The sequence below is a fragment of the Caretta caretta genome, chromosome 7 (genome assembly GCF_965140235.1).
Source record: "Caretta caretta isolate rCarCar2 chromosome 7, rCarCar1.hap1, whole genome shotgun sequence".
NCBI classification, from domain to species: Eukaryota; Metazoa; Chordata; order Testudines; family Cheloniidae; genus Caretta; species Caretta caretta.
In genome coordinates, this window is record NC_134212.1 from 42461686 (window position 1) to 42489574 (window position 27889).

At 41.4% G+C, this 27889-nt stretch overlaps 1 protein-coding gene across 4 annotated transcripts in view; it reads right to left on the reverse strand.

Moving 5' to 3' along the window:
* Nucleotides 1–27889, reverse strand: part of PRKCD (protein kinase C delta) — a 130499-nt gene that overhangs the window by 51051 nt on the left and 51559 nt on the right. For all 4 annotated transcript variants that reach the window (XM_048856172.2, XM_048856173.2, XM_048856170.2 and 1 more), the window contains exon 2: nt 2936–3072. In XM_048856172.2, coding sequence (XP_048712129.1) covers nt 2936–3050 — 115 coding nt within the window. In that variant the 5' untranslated portion in view covers nt 3051–3072. The remainder of the gene's footprint in view (nt 1–2935; nt 3073–27889) is intronic.

The following is a 27889-nucleotide window of genomic DNA, read 5'->3' on the forward strand; positions in this document are numbered from 1 at the left end:
TCAGCATGGATTCACCAAGGGCAAGTCATGCCTGACTAACCTAATTGCTTTCTATGCCGAGATAACTGGCTCTATGGATGAGGGGAAAGCAGTGGATGTGCTGTTCCTTGACTTTAACAAAGCTTTTGATACGGTCTCCCACAGTGTTCTTGCCAGCAAGTTAAAGAAGTATAGGCTGGATGAATGGACTATAAGGTTGATAGAAAACTGGCTAGATTGTCGGGCTCAACGGGTAGCGATCAATGGTTCCATGTCTAGTTGGCAGCCGGTATCAAGCAGAGTGCCCCAAGGGTCGGTCCTGGGGCTGGTTTTGTTCAATATCTTCATTAATGATCTGGAGGATGGCGTGGACTGCACCGGCAGCAAGTTTGCAGATGACACTAAACTGGGAGGAGTGGTAGATACGCTGGAGGGTAGGGATAGGATACAGAGGGCCCTAGACAAATTAGAGGATTGGGCCAAAAGAAATCGGATGAGGTTCAACAAGGACAAGTGCAGAGTCCTGAACTTAGGACGGAAGAATCCCATGCACCGCTACAGACTAGGGACCGAATGGCTAGGCAGCAGTTCTGCAGAAAAGGACCTAGAGGTTACAGTGGATGAGAAGCTGGATGTGAGTCAACAGTGTGCCCTTGTTGCCAAGAAGGCCAATGGCATTTTGGGCTGTATAAGTAGGGGCATTGCCAGCAGATCGAGGGAGGTGATCGTTCCCCTCTATTCGACATTGGTGAGGCCTCATCTGGAGTACTGTGTCCAGTTTTGGGCCCCACACTACAAGAAGAATGTGGATAAATTGGAGAGAGTCCAGCGAAGGGCAACAAAAATGATTAGGGGTCTGGAACACATGACTTATGAGGAGAGGCTGAGGGAACTGGGATTATTTAGTCTGTAAAAGAGAAGAATGAGGGGGGATTTGATAGCTGCTTTCAACTACCTGAAGGGGGGTTCCGAAGAGGATGGATCTAGACTGTTCTCAGTGGTAGCAGATGACAGAACAAGGAGTAATGGTCTCAAGTTGCAGTGGGGGAGGTTGAGGTTGGATGTTAGGAAAACTTTTTCACTAGGAGGGTGGTGAAGCACTGGAATGGGTTACTTAGGAAGGTGGTAGAATCTCCTTCCTTAGAGGTTTTTAAGGTCAGGCTTGACAAAGCGCTGGCTGGGATGATTTAGTTGGGGATTGGTCCTGCTTTGAGCTGGGGGTTGGACTAGATGACCTCCTGAGGTCCCTTCCAACTCTGATATTCTATGATTCTAGGCACACAAGGGCTGGCAAAGCCCTGAGGAGATTGTTTGGGTAGCTAACATCCAGTTAAGCACAAAGAAGTCTCTCTCTTCTACTGAGGCAGGAAGGTAACAAGGTGACTCTCAATTCTGGGTACCCCGAGAAAGCATCATACTGCCCCACCCTGGTGTGTTGTTACTTGACCCTACAGCAGAGCAGCGGTGTAGGACCACACTCTGTGCAGAACCAGTCACTGCATCTCCAAAAAAACTCCCCAAAAAGTCCAACAAGGTTCAAGAGGCTTCAGAGAAGAGCAATGAGACTGATGAAAGGCCTGGGAAAAAACCTCTCATGAAGAGAGATTGAAAAAATTGGGATTGTTTATTTTAGAAAGGAAACAAGTAAGAGACATGGTAAAAGTAGATAAAATCAGGAGTGCCTGTTCTTCCTGTCACAGAACAGGAACAAGGGGATGTGCAAGGAACTGGAATGGTTAAGACATTCAAAACGGAGAGAAGGAAACACTTTCACACAGCACGCGGAATTTACTTGCGACAGGAAATCACTGAGGCCAAGGATTTAGCAAGATTCAAAAAAGGATTGGATATTTATGCAGGTAGCAAGAATATTCAGTTATAGTTAATTCTAACAATTTTTTGGGAGAGATGTAAAACCTCATTTGTCAGGTCTTAAGACAATCTCTACCGATTATAGATTGTGGAGAAGATTATCCCACATCTGCCTACTGTGGTGTTTCTTGTTATTTCTCTGAGGCATCTAGTGCTGGCAACTGTCAGAGATAGAATAACGGCCCTTGGGTCTGATATGGCATAGCAATTCCTATGATTTTACTGCCCACTCAATGCAGCTATTATGAGCAACCACTAGATAAATATCATAGGAAGAAATGGGCCTAAATTCTTGTGAGAGGAAGACAGTTTCTACAGGCCTCTAAATCCTTCAAAAATGTTAATTCTTTTTTGTTTAGTACAGCCATACTGTACTAATTTAATTCTGAAATGAAGGTCAAAGAACTTGTCTTCCCCCACCGCATAGGTAATTATTATTGTTTGTGTTGCATTAACATGTCACAGGGACATGTTCACATGGAGTATAATTAGCTCCATACAAATTAATTCCTATCAAGAACCCTTGCTGATGATGATAAACCAAAATTTCCCACTAACATATATTTCATTTAACACACTGCAGCTATTTACTGTCCTGCATTTGAGAAAAAGGGCTCTCATCCCAATGCAATGTAGAGTGCTCTTCCAGTATACCACAGTTCTCCCCAAACTTTCAGGTAAGCATATTTTACCAATTAGCATGCAGAGAGAGGATTTGCAAACGTTAGCTCATTAGCTAGTCACCACAACAACCTATGCAAATAGGACAATTAGAAAGTTTTGCCACATACATTTCTTTTTTGTAGAGAAATAGGAAATTAATAAGGAAGGATTTGATCCTGCAAAGTGCTGAGCAATCTGGACCACATCCAGCAAAAGCATGGACTCCACAGAAGTCAATGGAACTTCTCACTTTTCTTTAAGTGAAGCCAACACACCTAAGTGCTTTGCAGGATCAGGACAAGAGCGCTCAGCACCTTGCAGGACTGAGTCTTGAGTCCTGCAGCCCTGCCACAGCACGTGTGTAGAGTATGTAATTTCTAAAGCATATTCAAGTCTAGAAATGTGTCAGTCATTACTGTACCTGTTGTCAAGGCTTCTTTCATCTTTATAGCGCAGAAGGGCTGCAGCTGCTCCCCTTCATTCTGCACTGGTCCCAGCTCAAATGAGTTGAAAGATATCCTTAAGAAGGGAGCCATTGCTCACAACAGTGGCACAAATCTAGGTGAACAAAAGAAAATATAAATCCTAAAATAAAAAATTGGGTTGAAGCAGATAAGAAAACCAAAATCTAATATGAGGTGCCTCAATCAAAGTGACCCCAAATCCAGTCTCTAAATTTGCCCTTACAACTTTTGCTAATGCATCTATTTGAATGTGCAAAACTTGCATGGTAAAAATTTAAGGGCACTTTTTGAGAGCACAACCGTAGAACTGAAGTAGATTATAATAAAGCCACATTATTAGATATTGCTAAGAGGATATTTTAACCAGACAAGTTTGAAGAGACCTCCTTCCCAATATGTCCAAATCACAGTCACAACCTCTTCAGCCCCTTTGAATACATAAGGCTGTGCAGCATATTGTTAATAGATTAACTTTGATAAGCTCCATACCAATAGAAGCGCTTAGTCAATGGATTAACTAAGCGCTTCTATTGGTATGGAGTTTAACATCAAAGCTACAGAAACACTCAACGTAGACCTCTATGAGCTACAAAACTGAACTGTAACCCAAATATAATGACCTTACATGTGCATTAAACTTGTTGAGATTCCACTGCCTTGAATGCATTTATCTGTTAAGACTAACAAAGTTATGATTTTTTTTGGAAGCACTTATGTGATCTGACAAAGTGGATGTGACCAACTATCATGTGGCATATTGGCTCACTTGGCATAATCAGAGATGTTCACTTTTTAAAAAGTGCTTTCTTCTAGTTGGAAGTTTCTCTTAGAAGTTTGCCTGCTCTACTCCTGGGGGAATTCTGCGCCACTGTGAACGCACAGAATTTATGTCCCCTGCAGATCTCTTTACTTCCCCACAGAAAAATGTCTTTCTGATAGGGAAGCAAAGGGAAGCCACAAGAGCAGACATGTGACCCTCCCCAGCAGCATGTTTCGAGTGCCCAGGGCAGCCGGCAGAGACGTAAAATCACCGTGGGGCAGAGGGTGGGACTGGGGAAGACCCGGCTGGTGGCTCCTACCCAGTGCCAGCTGCTAGTCCTGGCTTGACAGGACAGGACTTCCTCTTCCCCTGCACAGCATCCAGAGCTGGGTCAGACCCACCCCCAGATTTCTCTCCCAGATGCAGGAAGCTCTACAAATTCACTCCCCCCACACCCGCTTCCTGCGCCCATCACTTCTCAGCTCCAGGGGGAGGGATCCCTCTACAGGTAGCTGCTCCCCCATCTGCCCAACCCCCATGCATCCAGACACCCTCATACTTAGACCCTCCTGCTGAGCCTCACCCCACTTGCACTCAGAACCCCCGCGATGAACTCCACTCCCTCTGCACCTGGACCACCCTGACGAGCCACCCATACCTGGATCCTCACCTCACCTAGCCCCAACCAGCTGCACCTGGATCCCCACCCCAGTGAGCCCCACTTCCTCAGCATCTGGACCCTCCACTGAGCCCCCCACACCCACACTCCCCCTGCCGAGCTCTATCCCCCCCACACCCAGACCTCATCCTGCTGAGTGCCAACCACATTCACCTGGACCCCCCTGCAGAGTCCCCTTACCGTTGCATTCAGAACCCCCCCAACAAGCCTCTGTGCATCCAGATCCCCCCAGCACCCAGATCCCCCACTGAGATGCCCACATCCAGATTGCCCCACACAGAACTCTATCAACCCACACCTGGATCCCTCCCCCCCACCCACTAAGCCTGTCCACACTTGGATCCTGCCTTGCTGAGCCTGCCTGCCCACACCTGGTACACCTAGCATGGAGGGGCAGGGCCCTAGGATGCTTCTGGGGCAGGCCCGGCCCTTGCGCTGTGTCAGGGTTGGGTGCAGCCTCACCACTGAGTCAGTGTCTGGGGGGAGGGAAGGGGGAACTGCACAGTGATCTCCCACCTCCATGCAGCCAGTGGCCTGTGCTCCCCAATGCCATGATGGAGCCTCCACATTTATTTGACAAATAAAATTTGCAGAATTTTAAAATATTGTGTGCAGAATTTATTATTATTATTTTTTGGTGCAGAATTTAATTTTTTGGTGTAGCATGCCCCCAGGAGTAGTGCTCTACCTACCCCTTTAATCCACACATCCAAGGACTGAAGGTGACAAACCTTGTCTTACATAACTGTTTCATTAATCATGGGAATACAGAATGTCTTCTCTTCTAGTTGCTATGTGGTCCTGCCAAGGCACAGCTACATTGCCAATTCTCTGTGCAACCTCAAGAGGTAGGTAGTCAATGCAGAAAGGGACATAACTTCTGTCATTTAATACATTGCCTCCATTTGCAGAAGCACTGATGAACTGCTGAATCTACAGTAACATTTCCTACATTGTTTTGGAAAGATCTGTCTTGACTAGTCAGGATAATTCCTCCTGCCAAACAGTGTTAAATAATCACTGAATACAGGTGCCTTTTCAACATTAAAAACATGCTGTTTAAATAAGTGGCCCATACATCACTAGTCCATGTTTACTTTCGCACTTTCCTACATGCTTAGTACAGAAATATTTCCTTCACACTCTCGCTTTCATCTTTTCCAGTAACACTGATTCATTCATTATTACTCCAAGACTTTTCGCCTATTCAGTTAGCACTACGGCAGCTTTGCAAAAGGTACCTTTAAATATAGACTTCAGACTATATATACATTTCTATAATTTTCTTTGGCTTTAAGCTAGTTCTGAGGAGTTTAGAACATTACAACTTCAGTAGAGGTCTAGCCATCAGCTCAAGCTCAACATGACTAAAACAGGGGTTTTAACCTATCTCCTCTCTCAATCACTGTGGACACCATCACCATTTACCTGTCATTCAGGCCCATAGTTTGGGTGTCATCTTGACTTGGACCTCTCTCTCTAGGCCTTCACATACAGGCTATTTCTAAATCTTGCTGTTTCTTTCTTCATAACATCTGTATATTACAGCGTTTCCTATCCATCTAAATCAGTTAAAACTCTCATACAGTCTCTTATCTCATGTCTCAATTATTGCTACATCCTTTTCTCTGTCCACCGAGTTCACAACTAAACCTTGAGTACTTAATGTTTGTTTTATCCTTCTCAGAGACACTGATAAAAAAAACCAAATACAACTATGAATTGTTTTGAAATAATGGAGAGACGAAGAACCTGAAACTGTCAACACTTCTCTGATTCAGGAAGAATAAAGAAAATAAATCTAAAATTAATTTATGGTCCTGAGGTCTGAAAATTCATAATACAATGGAACACCACGCTGAATAATCATAGAAAAAGTTTTGTTTGCTTACCTAATTTTATTGTCAAATGAGGTTTCCTTTCTAAGGGACATTGGAGGACATGGAGGCTGCTGTGAAAACCATTTACTGGTCTGTCATTACATTTTACATTTCTTCTGTTAGGAAATTGAGACCTGATTCTGATCTCACCTACACTATTCTAAATCTACACTAACTCCATTGTGTAAAACTGGTGTGAACAAGATCAGAATCATGCCCTTCATGTTTGAAATCTAGAACTTACCAGTGCACTCCACTGAACGTTTTAACTTAAGACAAGATTCTTCAGTAATCCGGATTTTAGGTCAGGAGACCTGTGTTCTATTCATGACTCTGCTGCTGACCTGTTTGGTGACCTTGTGCAAGTTACTACGCCTAGCCGTGCCTTGGTTTCCCCATCTGTAAAATGGGAATAACAACACTGACTTCATTTATAAAACTCTTTGAGATCTAGTGATGAAAAGTGCTATATAAGAGGTAAGTGTTCAGGGTCCTGAATTTCAGAGGTTAGCTGCTCAGCACTTCTGCAAAAGTCAGACCACAGTAAGATTTATTTTTTGAAAAATAAATTAAAACAATGAGGCACCCCAAATTAAGTCACTTTTGAAAATTTAGGTTAGGATTTTGCAAAGCTTGGAAAATCTAACTTGGCTTCCACTGAGCTATCATTTTCTGATAGGTCATTGTAACTGAACATATATCCAATGATATGTTCAATTCATACCATCATTATATGTTGCATGGTTTCAAATCCTCAGAAATAAACTTAAATGTCAAAGTGGTTTATTTTTCTAGGTTAGGAAAACAATCCAATTTAAAAAAATTAAGCAACATAGGGTTTGCAGACAAGATATAACAACTGGTGCTTCAAGTCTCATGTCCTGCCTCAAGCAGTGGCCACCAACTTGATGCTTCAGTTTAAAAAAGGGGGGGGGGTGCGTGTGTAAAAAAGCCATAATGCACTTAGCCAATTGTGTATGTGTGTGATGTGTGGGGAGGAATTTCTTCCTGAACCCTGCAATTATGAGCTCATGACTTTTGTCTTAGCAAGCCTAATAAAAGTTATCACTCATCAAATTATCCAGTTCCTTTTAAAATTTAGCTCCAGCAGGAGAGTTTGATCTCCTGGAGCTCTGAATCCCACAGGCTGACTCCAAGCTCTGAAAAATTATTTCCTGTTATTGGCTTTAAATTTACCCAGCATTAATTTCAGCAAGTGACCCCTTGTTCAAGTGTGCCAGCATAAGAGAGGATGGATGAGATTTTAACTATACATACACCGTTCTTTAAAGAACCTCAACTACTTTCCCTCTCCTCTCCCTTCAATGCTAATTAATTCTGTTTTTTACAGTCTCATATGTATTTCTATCTCTGTTGACCTTCTTTGGACCTTTACAATTTTATTAACTAGAGAGAGGGGCATAGTTTTCAATTGCAAGTAATGTGTCAGTTTGACCCGATCAAACTAAATTTTCCAAGTGTGGTAGTGTTTTGCCTTTAGTTAGATTCACTATCAATTATATTGCAAGCTATTGAGGACAAGCACTTTGTTTTCATATTTGTACTCATACATAGTTGTGACTGGCTGACTGTTAGCAAAATATAAATGCTGCTAAATAATACATTTCCCTAGAAAACAAATGAGGTTCACTAATTTGTAATTCCCAGGGTTCCTCTTGGCTCTGGTCCCTCCCCACCCCTCTGGCACAGGCACTAAATTCTTCAGGAACAGTTGCTATTTTCAAAGCTGCATTGAATAACCGTGTGAGAATCTCTTTACCACTTCTTTGTCGCACTTTATTTCCTTCAGAAACAAGAAGGTCTGATGATTTATTACACTTGAGTTTTTCAAATTGCTCCATAATCAATATTCTTCCAGACTTATACGTGTGTCAAGGCCACACAATGCTCTCCAATAAGTGGTGCCTTTGGGAAAGACATTATCCCATCACTGACAGTCAAGAATCAGGCAAAATATTTCAATTAACTTTTCTACTATTTTGTTATACTCCCTGTGATAATCTAGAAGGCCTATGGTATCTTTAGGCTTCTTGGTTCTCATACATCTATGTGTGAAGAATATTGGTTTTCCCTGCTCTGGCTCTCATCGGGGTTGCCAGCTTTCACAATGTTAATGTGACTCCTTTAGTATTTGGTGTTTTCTTAAATCTCCGGCTCTCGGATTCAAGAGACTCAATGGAAGTGTAAGCCTTTGGTTTGTTAAATAGGGTTCTAGTCCTCAAAGTCATGGGATCAGCAAGGAAAACTACCTTATTGAGGTCAGAACATGTAGGGATAAAGTGAGACAGGCTAAAAGTCAAGTAGAGTTGGACCTTGCAAAGGGAATTAAAACCAATAGTAAAAGGTTCTATAGCCACATAAATAAGAAGAAAACAAAGAAAGAAGAAGTGGGACCGCTAAACACTGAGGATGGAGTGGAGGTCAATGATAATCTAGGCATGGTCCAATGTCTAAACAAATACTTTGCCTCAGTCTTTAATAAGGCCAAAGAGGATCTTAGGGATAATGGCAGCATGACAAATGGGAATGAGGATATGGAGGTAGATATTACCACATCTGAGGTAGAAGCGAAATTCAAACAGCTTAATGGGACTAAATCGGCGGGCCCAGATAATAATCTTCATCCAAGAATATTAAAGGAATTGGCACCCGAAATTGCAAGCCCATTAGCAAGAATTTTTAATGAATCTGTAAACTCAGGGGTTGTACCGTATGATTGGAGAATTGCTAACATAGTTCCTATTTTTAAGAAAGGGAAAAAAGGTGATCTGGGTAACTATAGGCCTGTTAATTTGACATCTGTAGTATGCAAGGTCTTGGAAAAAATTTTGAAGGAGAAAGGACATTGAAGTCAATGGTAAATGGGACAAAATACAATATGATTTTACAAAAGGTAGATCATGCCAAACCAACCTGATCTCCTTCTTTGAGAAAGTAACAGATTTTTTAAACAAAGGAAATGCAGTGGATCTAATTTACCTAGATTTCAGTAAGGCGTTTGATACCGTGCCACATGGGGAATTAGTTAAATTGGAAAAGATGGGGATCAATATGAAAATTGAAAGGTGGATAAGGAATTGGTTAAAGGGGGGACTACAATGGGTTCTACTGAAAGGTGAACTGTCAGGCTGGAGGGAATTTACCAGTGGAGTTCCTCAAGGATTGGTTTTGGGACCAATCTTATTTAATCTTTTTATTACTGACCTCGGCACAAAAAATGGGAGTGTGCTAATAAAGTTTGTGGATGATACAAAGCTGGGAGGTATTGCCAATTTAGAGAAGGACAGGAATATCATACAGGAGGATCTGGATGACCTTGTGAACTGGAGTAATAGTAATAGGATGAAATTTAGTGAGAAGTGTAAGGTCATGCATTTAGGGATTAACAACAAGCATTTTAGTTATAAGCTTGGGATGCATCAATTAGAAGTAATGGAGGAGGAGAAGGACTTTGGAGTATTGGTTGATCATAGAATGACTATGAGCCGCCATTGTGATATGGCTGTGAAAAAAGCAAACGTGGTCTTGAGGTGCATCAGGAGAGATATTTCCAGTAGCGATAAGGAGGTTTTAGTACCGTTATACGGGGCACTGGTGAGACCTCACCTGGAATACTGTGTGTAGTTCTGGTCTCCCATGTTTAAGAAGGATGAATTCAAACTGGAACAGGTTCAGAGAAGGGCTACTAGGATGATCCGAGGAATGGAAAACTTGTCTTATGAAAGGAGACTCAAGGAGCTTTGAGGACTTCAATAGCTCAGACATAGATGAGAGGTTTTTCGCAGGAGTGGGTGGGTGAAATTCTGTGGCCTGCATTGTGCAGGAGGTCAGACTAGATGATCATAATGGTCCCTTCTGACCTTGTATCGATGAATCTATGAAAAAAGCTTGAAAATGCAAAGCATGTGCTCAGAAACCAGAGGGAAAATAAAAAGAACCCAAAATAAATTTTAAAAATATCTCATAATTTAAGGTTTCAGAGTAACACAGTAACAGCTGTGTTAGTCTGTATCTGCAAACAAGAGGACTTGTGGCACCTTAGAGACTAACAAATTTATTAGAGCATAAGCTTTCGTGGGCTACAGCCCACTTCATCAGATGCACTGAATGGAACATATAGGAAGAAGATATACACACACACACACACAGATAAGTTGGAAGTTGCCATACAAACTGTGAGAGGCTAATCAATTAAGATGAGCTATTATTAGCAGGAGAAAAAAAACTTTTGTAATGATAATCAAGATGGCCCAATTAGACAGTTGACAAGAAGGTGTGAGGATACTTAACATGTGGAAATAGATTCATAATTTAAGTCACTCATGATTTTTTGGGCCTGACTCACCACTTTCACTGGTTATAATCGGCAATACTACTATCTGATCATCATATCAGGTCTTTATCCTTTATCTTGAAATTGTACCTTACTCGACATTGTTTGTGTTCCATTTCATTTGTATTTTTCAGGCCATTTTTCAATATTTTTAAACTACATTTTTAAGTTCTAAGCAGCCTGTGCATGTCGCTTAACCAGAGAAAGGTATAACATGATCCAATTGCTTGAAGTTGAAGCTAGACAAATGCATACTGGAAATAAGATGTACATTTTTTTAAAACCACATTCTTCCTCATAGCCCCCAAAACAAGATACAGCATACTGCCATTTATCTGAAACCCTACCATCCAAACCTCCACATTATCCAAAGTCTTTTTGTCCCCACCCCCAAAACAACTGCCTACATGCAACACCCCAGGCGGCCTGCAATGCCCCACTTAGCCACCCTGCGGCATGCACATCTCTCCCCCAACCTCCTCGTCCCCTGTGGAATTTGTGTCATAGCTCTGGCTGTTGCAGCACTGAGGTGCCCACCCAGCGCCTTCTTCAGTGTGACCTCCATGCCCCGTCCCCAGCAGCCTCCAGAAGCCAGTGCTGGGGTATGCATGCACTGACCCAAGCAGCCACAGAAGGAGCCTGGGTGATAGGGAGTCTGCTGCCTTACTATTACTTCATAGTGGCAACAGGAAAGTCTATACCATGAAATTTAGACTGAGGCTCACAATCCGCAAGTGGCTCTTTAATACGTTTCCTCCAGCTCTTTCCTGCATATAATATTGAAACACTGTGATTTAATTATTAACCAGTCAGGATGCCTTTACTATGTTAACAACCATTTGTAGTTGGTTATTATTATATTGGTTGTAAAATATTATTCTCACAGCAATATGACTAACCACGTATTATTATTTTATCAACTAGAATTGGTTAGTAACATAGTATAATATAATGAAGAAAAACTAAGTATTTCCCATCATACTGTTTAAATACGAACATATTGTACTATAATAAACGAAACACTGAATTCACACTCCTGTGGCTCTTTTGGGTAATGCTCATCACTGATTTGACTCTTGAACCAAGAGATCTGAGTATCACTGGTCTATACCCTGTCCAGCTGTTTATGACTGCAAAGGAGAGTGCTGGGGGGACTGGGGCAAGAGGCTACTCTCTTGATTATCTGAACTCCCAATTATCCTAATAAAATCCTCTCTCCTTCACTGCCCCCTCTCACCTCCACCCCGCTCTCATCCTTCGCCTCTTTCCCTCCCCATCCTCTCTCCTCCACCCCACCCTACCCCATCTTTTCCCCTCCAGTCCATCTTCCTCCCTTCCCAGCTGGGTGATTTAGGCAGCCCCTGGAAAAGCGTATGAAAAAGTGTCTCTGTGTAGGCAAGTGTGTGCATGCATGCATGGTATGTGTGTAAGAGACTGTGTGTCTAAACTCTAAAAGAAATGTATTATTTCTTAAAAAATGAATGTTGTTGATTAGTAATTGCAGAAGAGCCAATGTATCATACATTTCTCCCCACCTTTGTCAAGCGACATTATAAACTCTTTGTAGCAGACTCTCTCTTTTTATGTGTATGTCCAGCACTTACCACCCTGGAGCCCTGATCTTAGTTGGGGTCTCTAGGCACTAAACAACAATTGTAATATTAAATAATGTGGAATTATGTGTGTTAGTGCATGCTAGATGTGCACACATGAATACACAAGTGTATCTGCATGTAGGTGTGGGAGTCAGTTTCTACAGACTTATTTATATAGGTATCACAGGCATTTCTGTGGTTGTGCTCTATGGATTTGTATTTGGGCTTCAAGAGTGGGCCTTTAATGGACCCACTGCAGCTATGATAATGTGCGGTCCTAATTCCACACAGAAAATTACAATAACTTTAGTGGACAAAAAACATGGAGCTGGCTATAAAAAATGGGAAGAGGGGAGGGAAAGAATTATGAAAACCTTTCATTTTTTAAAAAAGTACCCTTTTTGACTATTTTGCTGCCAGCTCCAGCATCCTGGAACAAATAAAACCTGAACTGAGCATAATACATCTGTCAAAACAGTAAATATGCCTGTTTGGGCCTCGCAGTGAAAATGAGCATATGAGAGAGGGTCGGGGAGAGCAAGCGACAGAGGGAGGGGGGATGGAGTGAGGGAGGGGTGGGGCCTCAGGGAAGGGGCAGGGCAAGGGTGTTGGGATTAGACAGTTGGGAACCCTAATAAACAGGAGTATACTGTATTCTAAAATGCAATCAGTCACAGTATTAATAATGTTTCTCCAAACAACTCCTAGATTTATGGTTCTGTTAGTTGATAATGGAGCAGTTAATATTGCCCATTACAGTATTATTTTACCAGAAAATACTGCAACTTCCATATTATGAAATCTTGATCACTATTCTAATTAGGGGGTCTGCAAGATACCTCTTTGAATTATGATAGTATTTCAGTTAAGTTAACTATGTAACCAAATAAACTCCACTCACTGATCATTTCCACCATGGAATGATATCCTGATTATACAAAAGCTATCTTTCACAATTAATGCAATCCCTCCAATTCTGCAAACTATCCTGTTTAAGTAGGGCCCAAGAATCCTTTATCTCATTGAGCCTACAGCCGAACACATTTCCAAATGAAAATTTTGCTGATGAATTTGAGAAGCCAAATGTTACATCTCTCTTGGTTTTGGTCTGAATCTCTGGATTTGGCGTAAAGGCTATTATATTTTTTATTTCTAACAGGAAGCCTATGCTTATTAATTAGCCTAATTCAACTGAAAACTTGTTTGTACCTTATTTGGCATTTACTGGGAAATATAATAGTCCAAAAAGTACAAAATGGTCAATAAATGTATGATCTTTCCTTCACTAGGTCAAAAAAGATCCATCACATCTTCTGAATCACAATTTGCACAAGCAAAATGTTTACTCTTGTAATGATAGGCTGGCAAGGTAACACTGAAGACTAGAGCTTTCAGTAGAGGGGGGAATACTGTAGCCAGTGGGAGCCGCGATCGGCCAAACCTGCGGATGCGGCAGGTAAAGAAACCGGTTCGGCCCGCCAGGGGCTTTCCCTGAACAAGCGGCGGCTTTAGCTTGAGAACCACTGATTTAGACAAAGGATTGTCAACTCTAAGAAAGTCAGTGCATTGCAAGGGATATATTTGTTAATACTCTTTTTTGTGTGCCATACAACTACTATAAATCAAAACCTTCCCACAAAAATTGTAACAGGAATATTTTACAAATCCCTAAAACAAAATATTCTATGTTAATTTTGATCAATGGCCTGTTCCCCTCCACAACAAAAAAAGCTGAAAAGCTGTGTTTTATTCAGCTTTGCAATTACCTGGCAACACTATTTATCCCATTGGGCAACTGAAAAGCACCGCTATAATGCAAATTTCCACAGTATGTCATCCAGGAACTAAGACGACAACTCTGCCACACTGAACCTCAAGCTGATGTAGCTGGAGCTTCATTTGTTAGGATTAGGGATTCACATAACCTCCTCAAGAAAGGAAAACAGCTTTAGTAAAAGTAACAAATCCCAGCTATTCCTCACACCGTCTACTGAGAAATCTATGTAAATATAATGCTAATCAAAATCTCTAATGAGGAATATGTTCTAACAGCTAGACTAGGAATTGGTACCTTAAATGACTGTGCAAATCATCTGCCAACACAAGACTACAGATAGTGAGTAACATGCAGTATGCATGGATAACTGGGAACCAGATGCTGTAGACTTTAACCTCTGGAGAGAGAGATTCAAGTCCTGATTAGGTCATAGGTGAAAATGAGTTGAATGGTTTAGATCCTAGTCCCTCTTGGAAAGTTAATCAGATCATTAAGTCCCCACATAGTTCAGCACAGCTGGAAAACCACTATTCAAATAAACCCAGGACTGGGACTAGCAAAGAGCTTAGATTGAGATGCATTGGCAAGGCTGGATGAAAGTTTACACTGTGCTTGTTCATGTTGTGTCTGGCTAAAGTGAACATAACCCCCATCGCATGAACTTTTAGAGCATTAAATTCATAAGTACAATGTAAGTATATTGAAGTATGTGTTTTCTAAGTGAACCAGTGATCTTTCCCCTTCCTGATAGCCAGATGCAAAACTGACCTTTCAAGCCCCAGATTTAGTTGTCTCCTGAAAAAATGTTTTCTTCTCCCCCCTCCCACCCGAATGACAGTCAGCTTCACTGTGAACTCAAACACTTACGTGCAATCAGCTTGCCAAAACACAAAAACATACACATGGGGACAGCAAGATCCACCGCACTCTGATTGTGCTGGTATGAGCTACATCAGTTCAAGACTGCTGGCAAAAACAAAGGCTACCATTGCTCTTTTATTACCAATAAAAATTAATTACTCTGGGAAGTAAACTTGCTCTCACAACCAAAAGCAACTCTGTTTTCTTTACACACACAGGCTGTGTCTTCAGTGCCAAAAAGGGTGTGTGTTTACTGCCAGGTAACTAATATGTATTAGCTATCTTGCTGTGAAATCCAAGTGCACACAAGGGTCTAGTTTTTATCCACAATGTAGGCAGTCAAGGACAACACTATTTCCTCTACCCCCCCCCCCCCACGCCCCATCTACAGCTGACCTCACCTAACTACATCATGGTAAAAGCTACAGAGACTTGTCTCCATTAGGATTTTACAGTGAGATAACTAATGTGCATTAACTATCTTGCTGTAAAAATACCCACCTTTTTTGGCAGTAAAGACAGCCACAGAGACTCATTCTAATCAGCAGAAATTTCTCAAAATCCCTGCAGAATACCCAATCATCTAAAGTTCAGTCACATTCAAAAAACAAAATGAAACCAAACCCAACATATGAACATCTAGTCAATATACACAGTTATTGCCCAGTGTTCTCTGTGAACTAAGATCCTCCCCACCCCCCGCAACTTCACACTGGAAGAATCATGAGCATCTGAATGCTGATTCAAGCTTTTAATTACAGCATTTGACAAGATGTCGAAAGGTGCTTCAGAAAGTCTACTTATGAAATAAGAAAGGGGAATTCACATTCAACTCATGAGAAATTTATTGCTGCAATGAAATATGACAGCCAAATGGCTTACCCGTAAGCCCTTGACTTAGCCTTTGGAGATGTGAGCTCTTAAGGAGACCAATGGAAGTTGCAAGTTCTATATCTCAAATATTTAAAAGCTCAATGTGTGTCTTATCTGAAATAAAAAAAAGAGGGGAAAAATCTTCCATAACATTACTCTAGAGAAAATTGCACAGAAACTGCCATGCTGCATCAGACTACAGAGCCATTCTCAGACAGTGGCCAGTACCACATTTCACTGCAAAAGGAGTGCCACAAGCAACAACTTATGTGCTCTGTGGTAAGCTAGAGAAAAATTCTACAGCAAAAGTCTATGGTTTCTGCAGTGTTCTGGCAGACATTCTGAAAATTCTACAGCAGCTGCAGGTCAGTTTTAGAAGTTGGCAGGGTAGATTTGATTTAAATTAAATGGATTTAAATCACTAGTCAGGAAGACTCGATTTCATGGATTTCTACATAAAAGTGCATTCTTGTTTGTTGTTATAACCTGAATACATATTCTTCACAGTGCAGCAATAGATGAGACCCAAACGGGGTCTCTTTTACGGCCTGCTGCCATTATAAGTTTTCCCTTCTAGTGAGAGAATGGTCTGGTAGATCTCAAATCAATGAAGGCTACTCAGAAAGACCTCAAGACCTCTGGAATATGCTGTTCAAACAGTTTCACTTTTGTTTCTACTGCCTGTCCCCCTCCCTTCTCACATTTATCTCCAGATTTCTTTTCCTTGTCCAGATCTGTTCCGCCCCACCATCTTCTATTCACTGAACTTTTTGAAATTTTGCACTTTTAGAGAGAAGTAAGGGACTGTTTCTGTGTTCACAAATTTGCAGAGGGACAATCGGGTTGCAGTCTGTTATTTCTCACCTCTATATATTATTTATTTATTTAAAACATTTTTTGCTGTTAACAAGCACATTATCTCTGGAGACACAAATCCACAGTTTGAGAACTGCAAAACTAAGCAACTCTGATGGTATCGTCTAGACTTAGCACTGAGTCCTATTGGGTAGACAGAAAGAATAACCTAAATAATCTATGCAGAAGCCCCTGGAACCTCATAAAATTGGGTCCCTAATCCATGAACTACTGGAACTCATTTACAAAACTTTTCTTAAACATTACATGAATATATTGTTTCATACTATAGAATTAGAATTTATAATCCCTATTCCATGATGAGATACTTTTGAGCTATAATGTATCTTAATTAAAACTATTTTTAGATAGGTTTTTCCCTCAAAAAGCATTTTATCAAAAAAATTCAATTTAAATTTTAAAAAAATCTGATTTTTTTTTAAATCATTGATTTTTATCCACCCTGGAAATTGGAAGCTTTTACTGAATTAAATTGGAAAACAAATCAATCCAAACAATCACCTTTGAATTATTAAACTTAAGGAGGGATCACATAATTTGTCCAACATTTGCTCACTAGTGAGGGCTGTTTGTGTTTCTTTGAAAATCCTCATAGAAAAATCCATCGGTGTAGTCTCAAACATTCCAAGCCATAAGATATTGCCAGGTTCCCCATTACAAAGTTTGGCTGGAGCAGAAGTCTCTTCACTAACAGCAGCTGGTGGTGTGAAAGACAAGGGGTTAATGTTGTATCTTCTCCCATTCTCCAAAGTCTTTAACAGATAACTGGAGCTCATAAACAGCAGCTGCTCAAGTCAGCACTATAGACTTGTTAAAGCTCCATTGTTACTGTGTAGGTAATTCTTTCTTGCAATAAAACAGCAAAATTAGTCCACCTTTATAGCGATCCAAAAACAAAAACATAGTTGCATCTCCTCTGCATCAAAGTAACACCAACGCTTTGAGTTACACCGTCCAGAAGAAACATTGACAACCCTACAACAGGCCAGAAACCCAGAGCCATGGGGGCTAGAAAACCAATGGGTCCAAGTAGTGGACACATTGTTCAGTCACTGACAGACACAATGTTTAATAAAAGCTTCTGCTGGTTCATGTTTCCGATTTCTTAGCAGCCCACAGAGAGGCAACCAAGTTTCTGCATTTTACAACATGGACATAGAGCTGCACATACTAAAAGAGTCACAATCTTTTCCGTGGTTTCAGAGTAACAGCCGTGTTAGTCTGTATTCGCAAAAAGAAAAGGAGTACTTGTGGCACCTTAGAGACTAACCAATTTATGCATCCGATGAAGTGAGCTGTAGCTCACGAAAGCTTATGCTCAAATAAACTGGTTAGTCTCTAAGGTGCCACAAGTACTCCTTTTCCTTTTGCGAATCTTTTCCATGCTGCCTGGCAGGAATGCTTGAAGCTGCATACAAAAACTGTTTTCTTCCAACAGCAAAGAATGTCCATGGCTGTTTGCTGATGCTGTGCTTGAAAGGCAGCCAAAGGCCAAACAGCACAACCCCTTTGGCACTTAGCTGTTTTATTATTGCTTTGTTTCCCCACTGTATGTAAAAATCTGAAAGCCATAAGGCAATAACTATCTAGCAACATTTTTTTAAGACACTAACAAGATTAATGATAATTAAAATAAGACAATTGCTTTAATTTAAAACGTCCCTCTTCTTAAGATTGGCTTTTTAAAATCCTTCTGGGGATAGGTTCAGAGAGCAGCCTGAATCACCATCCCACCCCACCTGCCCCAGAAGTAAACCTGGACCTTTTGCATGTTTGGACAAGGGCCTCCCTTCCTCCCAAAATACTTCTTTTCTCTAAAACACATCAATCACTACAGTAGGTAAGCATCTTCCAGCAGAATATTAAACAATGTGAATAACATCTCCCATGTTTTTGTTCTCTCATCCTCTCCCCAGTGGAGGGATTTGTTTTGGAATTTTTTTTAATAGTAACGAATTATACACACACATAGTTTAAGTTTGTTGGAGAAGGCAAGGTCAAAATATGCACCATGCACTTGTAGTGGAAGATGGTGAGGTTTGTAATGGTCATTAGTTCCTGGGGGAGTACTTTCCAAAGTAGTAGGCCAGCTCTGAGAAAGCTGTCTCCTGCACAAAGGAGCTTTACTCTCAGTGCAAAGCTGTCAACCACAGTCTTCATCCCAGAGCATTAGGCTACCTTTTAGATACCCTGGGACAAGGCCATGGAGTGCACTGAAGGTAAGGACCAAGACCTGGAACCTGATTTGATATTCTGTGAGAAGCCAGTGTAAGGAGCAGAGAACAGATCTGATGCGCTCACGGTAGCCAATATTGGCAAGATGACGCATTCTGTAACAGTTGGAGTTTTCTAGGTGCTGAAGGCTTCATTCCCAGATATATTGTAGTCCAGCCGAGAGGCGAGGAAGGCTTGAGTAAATGTGACCACATCATATGCCAAGATGGGACAGAGTCTCCTAACCAACCCGGATGGTAGAAAATATTACTTGTGGATGCTGTAATGTGAGATGGTAGCATCAGTGAGGAATCCAGGAGCACTCTTACTGAGTCAATTGACCAATACCTTCAACCAAAAAGAAACTACATTGTGCCTGAAAACTCTACAAAATGCCCAATAGCATAACCTCTGCTTTACTCTGGTTTAGCTTCAACCAGCTCTTCCCATCCATGAGCTAACTTCCCATTCATGATCTTGTCCAAGCTCTGGGCCATCTTCGTGGTCCTAGGATGGCTGTATGTGGTGAAAGACAGGTAGTAGGTAAACTTTCAATAAGTGCCATGCTGTTTCTCTTCTCCACAGCCTCAGCATGCATCACGGAGACCTGGCTGGGTAACACCACAAGCCCTGTGCTAGCCCACATCATCTCCCCTATGTTACACCATAGACCAAGACTCCAACAAATTCCAAAACCTATTAAAGGACAACAGCACCCCTCCCACAAGACAAGAAGTCAAGGCCATGTTAAATCATTAGCATTATACACAAGCCTTAACCACAGATAAGTTGACCCCCAAATGGCACCTTCCTCCCCGCTGCCCACCCAGATCTCCCTGGTTTTCTGACACCCCATCCTGGATGAAGAGAGAGGGGCAGAAACAAGTGCCAATGATGGAAAACAAAGGCTGATTTAGACAGGATGAAACAAATTCCCCAAAGCCTGTACTGAGGCTGTATTACAGGTCCCTCCAAAAGTCTGCTAAATTCCAACCCCAGGGAGCAATCCTGAATTCCTGTACAACCTGCATTGGAGCTCAGCACCAAACACCATGAAGAATTATCTTCACTGCAAGCAGCTCCTTCCTGCCTGCAGCTCCTCCTGCACCTACCAGCCAACAGCCCACCTGCATTCCCAGAGTTCAGTACATTCACTCATCAAGAAGTTCTGGATACCCTATAGGAGTCGTGACCCAAGACTTGTGAACCTGACCCAGGGCCTTCCTGGCTTGTTAAAGAGAGTCATGAACAACTAGTGCCAGCCCTGACCAAAACAGCCCAATGCCTCACTCAGAGAAGGAATCCTTCCTTCCTCCTTCAAAACATGCAATAGTCTGACCAACACTGAAGAAACCTGCTCTGGTTATGTCAGTCATAGCCAACTGTTACCCAGTGTCAAACCTCCCATTCCCAAGCAACCTCAGAGAGAAGCTAGCAGAAGGTCAACTACAAGTTACTCTACCTCAACCCAACAATCCAGACCTAGCACAATCTGGATTCAGGCCAGGACATGGAACTGAAAATGCTGTAGTGGCATTGATGGATGATCTCCTTCTGTCAATGGATAGAGGACAGACAACCATTCTCATCCTTCCAGACACTGCTGACCATGACACACTGCTGTCTTGCCACAGAGAGGTGGCAGGAATTCAGGGGAATGCATTAAAATGGTTTGAGTAGTTCCTAGAGGGATGCCCCCAAGAAGACTAATGATGGGAAACTGTATTCCACCCTTATACCCCTCACTTGTAGTTTGCTACAGCAAGTTTCAGTGTTTAATTTCTCCATTTCTGGTGAAGTATAGGACCACCAATGTGTCTGCACATAAAAGGATAGTGATGCAGGTGACCTTTGTGGAGTTTGAGGGCTTTTGCAAAACTACCTGAATGACTTTTCATTTAAAAATATTTAAAAATATTCGTTCAAGTTTTCCAACATATTTTTGTTACAAATTATGATGTTTTTAAAGACTATGATTCAATTTAAACAAAAGCATTTTGCTCCTCCACATAAATATAAATATATATATAAGAAACCACTTCATGACAGCTAAGTCTTAGGGAAATTACACAGGCTTCCCTGAAACTTAGCTGCCATGAAGTGGTTCCTTATATACAGACATTTATTTTACTTGTTAGAGTTCTCTCTGCATTTCTCCATTTTTCAACTTGTTTTTTTAAGCTTGTTTTTCCCAACCAGACTCAGGGATACTGTACTTCATTGTGTCAGTCAGCTTTTCCATCAGAGCCTCTGACTTTTATGGGTTTATTACTCAGAAGAAAAAAATTCACTCTAGGCTGAAAAGAAAGAGAATTTGTCACTGCAAGTGTAAAAAAAATTTTATAATTTGACTCATGTGATTTAAAGAAACTACAGTTAAAGTTAATAGGAATTCAGCAGACTTAGACTTTGCTACTTTTGTCTCCTACAATCTGATTTTCAGTGGTACTGAAAATCTATAGCTTCCTCCTACATCAATGGGAATTATTGTAGGTACACAACATAGCTTGGAACCAGCCCATAAACTTTACCTTAGCTGTGGAGAATAAAAAAAGTCAGAAAGACTGTTTATGTCTACTGATAATAATGAATGGATCTATTAATATTAATATTAAAATCCCTAAGTAGTTGAGTTAGTGGTACATACAGAGTAACTACCCATGTAGGGCTTTTAGTACATACAGAAATTTCACATATGCTTTTGTTTTTATATCCCTATATTCACTGCATGCAACATAATGGCTCCAAGAGATCAGCTACAACATCTGTTTGCCTGACAAAACAGATTTATTTTATTATGTTAATTATGGAGCAGGATTTTGATATTCCAAAAGATCTGGAATCATCTGTTGTACAGTATAAAATACCTCTTGTAATACCCTAACAGATTAAAATGTTTTCTTTCTTCCTCCCATTTCCTAAAAAGATCTTTCATACCCTCCCAATCCCAGGATCATTACTCGACACCCTCAAATTTGCATTGCAGCCACTGCCTGGGACTCCATTGGAAGCCTGACAGTGCTGCTCCTTAATCAGCTGAAGAGCTCACAGTTTACACGGGATTTTCAAAGGGATATAAGGATTTTCAATGAGCATTTGACTCCTAATTCGCCTAAGCCCCCTTTGGAAATTGCAGGCGAATGATTTGAAAGCAGTTCCTTCACAGTCCTGCCAAACAGGTGAGCCACAGACTGACCCAAGATAATATCAGTCTCCTGCACAGCAATGCAGATCAAATATAGATTAACACAGGTAAAAACTGGTTTCAGAGTGGTAGCCATGTTAGTCTGTATCAGTAAAAAGAAAGTAAGGTGCCACAAGGACGCCTCGTTCTTTTTACAGGTAAAAACAGACACTTGAGCTAAGAGTTATTGTACCATGGTGACATTATAGAAGATAAATTTTAAACAAAAGTTTGTTTCACTAGGTCATTTTCCTAGAGTGAATTGCTACCATAATTTCCACAGAGGTACCAAAACATCCTCCAATCTCTGGAGACCAGACCCCTTTGTTTATCCAGGGGCAGCTACACCAGGGGTGGCAGAACAGAGGTGGAGAGGGGGTTAGGGCTAGTGCCCCCACAATGGAAATATTGGGGGGGATGGATCTATGTTTCTGGCCCCCATCCCCGATGTTTTCCACCCCCATAACGCCTCATGGAGATGAGAGCAGGAACTGGAGGAGGGGCTGAAGTGGCCGCCAGTGTATGAGATCTGGCCAGCCACCTGGGAGCAGGTAGGGCTTCCTGGTCCAGCTTTCCAGTCACTGAGAGTTCTGGCAGAGATGCATGACCCAGAAAAGGGGAAGGAACATGTGCACCAGCCACCAGGGTGGGACAGGGTCAGGACAGGATACCAGCACCTGGGCGTGGGTAGAGGGGCATCCCATAGGGAGCTGTAGGACTGCCAACAAGGATTACAGTTGTGCCATTTGTGGGAGTGCTTTACTGATATGGAAACCTGCCCTCTAGAAACTGGAGTGAAACTATCCACTCCTTTCTCTCAGACCACCGAACTGTCATGAGATGAAAACTTCTGGTCATTGCCAAATTGGGCTGCATTTCAACTGGCAACAGAGATATAAAAAACTCCATATCCCATTACTAGCCCCCCGACCAGAGGACCCATGCTTCCAAATGGACCTACTCCTTGTCGTTTGAAGTCAATAAAGTCATTGACTTTAATGGGACATGGATCTGATCCAATGACAGATTCAGGGTGAAGGAAGGTAATTTTCTCTTCTGATTCTGCCTTACGCTCTCTCATCAATTAGAAGTCAGCATCTTGCATGTGTTTTTCAATGAAAACAGAATATCACAATGAATTAAAGTCCATATTAATGCCCATGACATGAGATTTTCCAGGACACAATATCTACAGGTGAGTCTCACATATACTTGAATTATCTGAACACACAATGTTCACTTTGGACTTGATCCAACTGGCTCATGGGAAATCTGGCTACAATGTTTAAATAAAAGTTTATGATATACATTAAATTTGAAAGTACAAAAAAATCATACGAAGAGGTAAGACAAGGATGTCAATGCAGAATACAATAAGAAGGGTATGACTGCCTTCCATAGACAAGTATTTGTTTGCTGCAATTATTTATTTGATTCATTTGCACCTATAAAGAGATCCTGAACTGACAATCAGAAATATGAAGGTTTCCAATAATAGTTTTGATAAAATGCCACATGGAGTAGCTATTATAAAGAACAAAATAATAAGAAGCTTTTCAGAATTGGAGATACAACAATAAGAGCTGTTAAATACTCATGCAAACCCACTGTATCCTTGAGCAGATATTTTTATTATTATAGAAATAATATTTTAGAAATTGACAAGCTGAAACCACCACCCACTGCATGAATACAAATATATAGCAAGAGACAGTCCTTGCTCCAAAGATATTCTTGCCATACTATTTCCAGTCTGACCAGAAGCATTGGAAATGCCCCCAGATTGCCATGTCTATTTTGAAGATCCAAGACATTGTAAGAACCACCCAAAATGATTGCTGCCTCTTCAAATCATTCATTTCCCCCCACCGTTATTGTGACATCTCACAAATGCTGAGTGTCAAAAGCCCTTGTCTAAACACACACACACAAAATCACTGCAAGCAATAAATCTTCCAAGTTGTTTTTTAAATATTAAGTCAAATTTGAATGACCATCTGATGACGTGATTAGTCTAATAATCACATTTAGCTATTCTTAAATTGTCTGAATGCAAGCGTGTGGCAAATAAGACATATATAGATTTTAGTCCTGAAAGTATCGAACTTTTGAGCAAGAGTAACAACTGAATCTCTGAGTAGGTTGGGTATGTAAGAGATATTATAGGCATAAGGCAGAAAAGTACCTTGTAAATTGAATGACTGTACTTCAGGAAGGTGTAAATGAAAATTTAATTTGCCAACAAAGTTATTTTGCTCAATTGCTTTGCCACAGTTGAACACAAAAGAGTTCTTCAACAAGGTATTTGTTTTGAGGAAAAAGGAGTTTTCCACATTTTTGGGCCTAGTGCAGTCTCTTTTTTGTTTTGAAAGCACAAGACTAACTGGTAGATAGAACCAATTCAGAACTATTGCCATTTTCCATCTCTGTTACTAACACCATGTTTGAAGCAGACATAGAATGAAATTCTGCTTAATAACTTCAAGCAAAATTCCAGATATTAAAAAAAAAAAGAAGGAAGAAAAAAATAAAAACGTTGCTTGCAGCCGACAGAGTTCGCTCATTATTTTATTGGAGATAGTATAAGTCAATCTCACTTGAGTAAAAACAGCAACATGGAAAGATTAAAATGTCTAGTTTGGGAGGATCTAGATGGAAAGCTGTTTTTTAACAATTCAGAACAGGACTTGTTTTTAAATGAATTAAGATTTGGCCCCCAAATGACCTGAAAAACAATTTCCCAAATGACATATTTAAAATATTTTCTACATTTTACAATTTTTTTTAATGCCTTGCAGTTTCAGGTATGATTTACTCAACCCCACGGCCACAAATGGGACGGGTATCAATAAGTGTAGCCATGAGCTAAAACAACAATTGGAACAATTGTTCCACAATTTAGGATATGCATCTGTGCAGAGCATCAGAACGGTCATAGTTGGGTTGCCACCTATCCCAACTCTGAGGATCATGCCTGTGTGATAGAACCCATCCCCAGCCTGCCTCCACTGCACCAGCAGCTCCTGGCAGGATTCAGCTCTCTGCAGTTCAGTTTCTGAAACAGTGTTCCCATTTTAAGAAACGCATACCTCACAGATCCATAAGTCAGATAGGAGAAGAAAAACAAAAACAGAAGAACAAAAGAACACCCAGGCATGTAACCTGGCACAAAAGGCAGCAGCAGAAACATTTTGTTTCTTTGATTTTATAATGTGGCCATTTTACTTTGTAACAATTTAAGAATAAGGGGAGAAGAAAGAGAAGATCATCTGTGGATTTCAATGCTCCTACTATTCCATGCTCAGTGCTGGGACTAAAAAAAAACATGACTTCTCTTTTTAAAGAAAAAGAAGGAAATTCTACTGGCTGTTATTCCTTTACATACATGAGCAGTCTTTGGTCACCTCTCTCTCTCTCAAAAAAAGGTTCAATCCAACGAGATGCTGAAGTATAAAACAGCTTTTTCATTACAAAATTGCTAATTAAAAATGCACCCCCACCAAAAATACAAAAAAGGGTTGTCAGCTGTAAAGGATGACAGGAACTTTGAAGAGTAGAATCATAGAATATCAGGGTTGGAAGGGACCCCAGAAGGTCATCTAGTCCAACCCCCTGCTCGAAGCAGGACCAATTCCCAGTTAAATCATCCCAGCCAGGGCTTTGTCAAGCCTGACCTTAAAAACCTCTAAGGAAGGAGATTCTACCACCTCCCTAGGTAACGCATTCCAGTGTTTCACCACCCTCTTAGTGAAAAAGTTTTTCCTAATATCCAATCTAAACCTCCCCCACTGCAACTTGAGACCATTACTCCTCGTTCTGTCATCTGATACCATTGAGAACAGTCTAGAGCCATCCTCTTTGGAACCCCCTTTCAGGTAGTTGAAAGCAGCTATCAAATCCCCCCTCATTCTTCTCTTCTGCAGGCTAAACAATCCCAGCTCCCTCAGCCTCTCCTCATAAGTCATGTGTTCTAGACCCCTAACCATTTTTGTTGCCCTTCGCTGGACTCTCTCCAATTTATCCACATCCTTCTTGTAGTGTGGGGCCCAAAACTGGACACAGTACTCCAGATGAGGCCTCACCAATGTCGAATAGAGGGGAACGATCACGTCCCTTGATCTGCTCGCTATGCCCCTACTTATACATCCCAAAATGCCATTGGCCTTCTTGGCAACAAGGGCACACTGCTGACTCATATCCAGCTTCTCGTCCACTGTCACCCCTAGGTCCTTTTCCGCAGAACTGCTGCCTAGCCATTCGGTCCCTAGTCTGTAGCGGTGCATTGGATTCTTCCATCCTAAGTGCAGGACCCTGCACTTATCCTTATTGAACCTCATCAGATTTCTTTTGGCCCAATCCTCCAATTTGTCTAGGTCCTTCTGTATCCTATCCCTCCCCTCCAGCGTATCTACCACTCCTCCCAGTTTACTATCATCCGCAAATTTGCTGAGAGTGCAATCCACACCATCCTCCAGATCATTTATGAAGATATTGAACAAAACCGGCCCCAGGACTGACCCTTGGGGCACTCCACTTGATACCGGCTGCCAACTAGACATGGAGCCGTTGATCACTACCCGTTGAGCCCGACAATCTAGCCAGCTTTCTACCCACCTTATAGTGCATTTATCCAGCCCATACTTCCTTAACTTGCTGACAAGAATACTGTGGGAGACCGTGTCAAAAGCTTTGCTAAAGTCAAGAAACAATACATCCACTGCTTTCCCTTCATCCACAGAACCAGTAATCTCATCATAAAAGGCGATTAGATTAGTCAGGCATGACCTTCCCTTGGTGAATCCATGCTGGCTGTTCCTGATCACTTTCCTCTCATGCAAGTGCTTCAGGATTGATTCTTTGAGGACCTGCTCCATGATTTTTCCAGGGACTGAGGTGAGGCTGACTGGCCTGTAGTTCCCAGGATCCTCCTTCTTCCCTTTTTTAAAGATGGGCACTACATTAGCCTTTTTCCAGTCATCTGGGACTTCCCCCGTTCGCCACGAGTTTTCAAAGATAATGGCCAATGGCTCTGCAATCACAGCCGCCAATTCCTTCAGCACTCTCGGATGCAACTCGTCCGGCCCCATGGACTTGTGCACGTCCAGCTTTTCTAAATAGTCCCTAACCACCTCTATCTCCACAGAGGGCTGGCCATCTCTTCCCCATTTTGTGATGCCCAGCGCAGCAGTCTGGGAGCTGACCTTGTTAGTGAAAACGGAGGCAAAAAAAGCATTGAGTACATTAGCTTTTTCCACATCCTCTGTCACTAGGTTGCCTCCCTCATTCAGTAAGGGGCCCACACTTTCCTTGGCTTTCTTCTTGTTGCCAACATACTTGAAGAAACCCTTCTTGTTACTCTTGACATCTCTTGCTAGCTGCAGCTCCAGGTGCGATTTGGCCCTCCTGATATCATTCCTACATGCCCGAGCAATATTTTTATACTCTTCCCTGGTCATATGTCCAATCTTCCACTTCTTGTAAGCTTCTTTTTTATGTTTAAGATCCGAGTACGATTCCTATTTATTTAAACATTAAGTGTGAGGCAGAAACGCACAGTGTGTTCGAACAAAGGAAGGGTGGGAAGCAAGCATATGCATAGGACTCCTGCCTTCTACAGCAAAACAATTATATTCTTCACATCCAGCTCTGGCTATCAGGAAGATAATTAATAGAGTTGCCAGCCTAAGATCTATATGATTATAGATTTGGGAGCAGTATTCAGATCCTTTCCGCTCTTTTTCAGGGCAGAACTCAGTGATATCCGCAGTTCAATGTCCCCTATAAATGAGGCACATAACCCTTTTCCCAAGAAGGTCATGAAAATACTATTCTTTGGAAACAAGCACATATTCCACCAG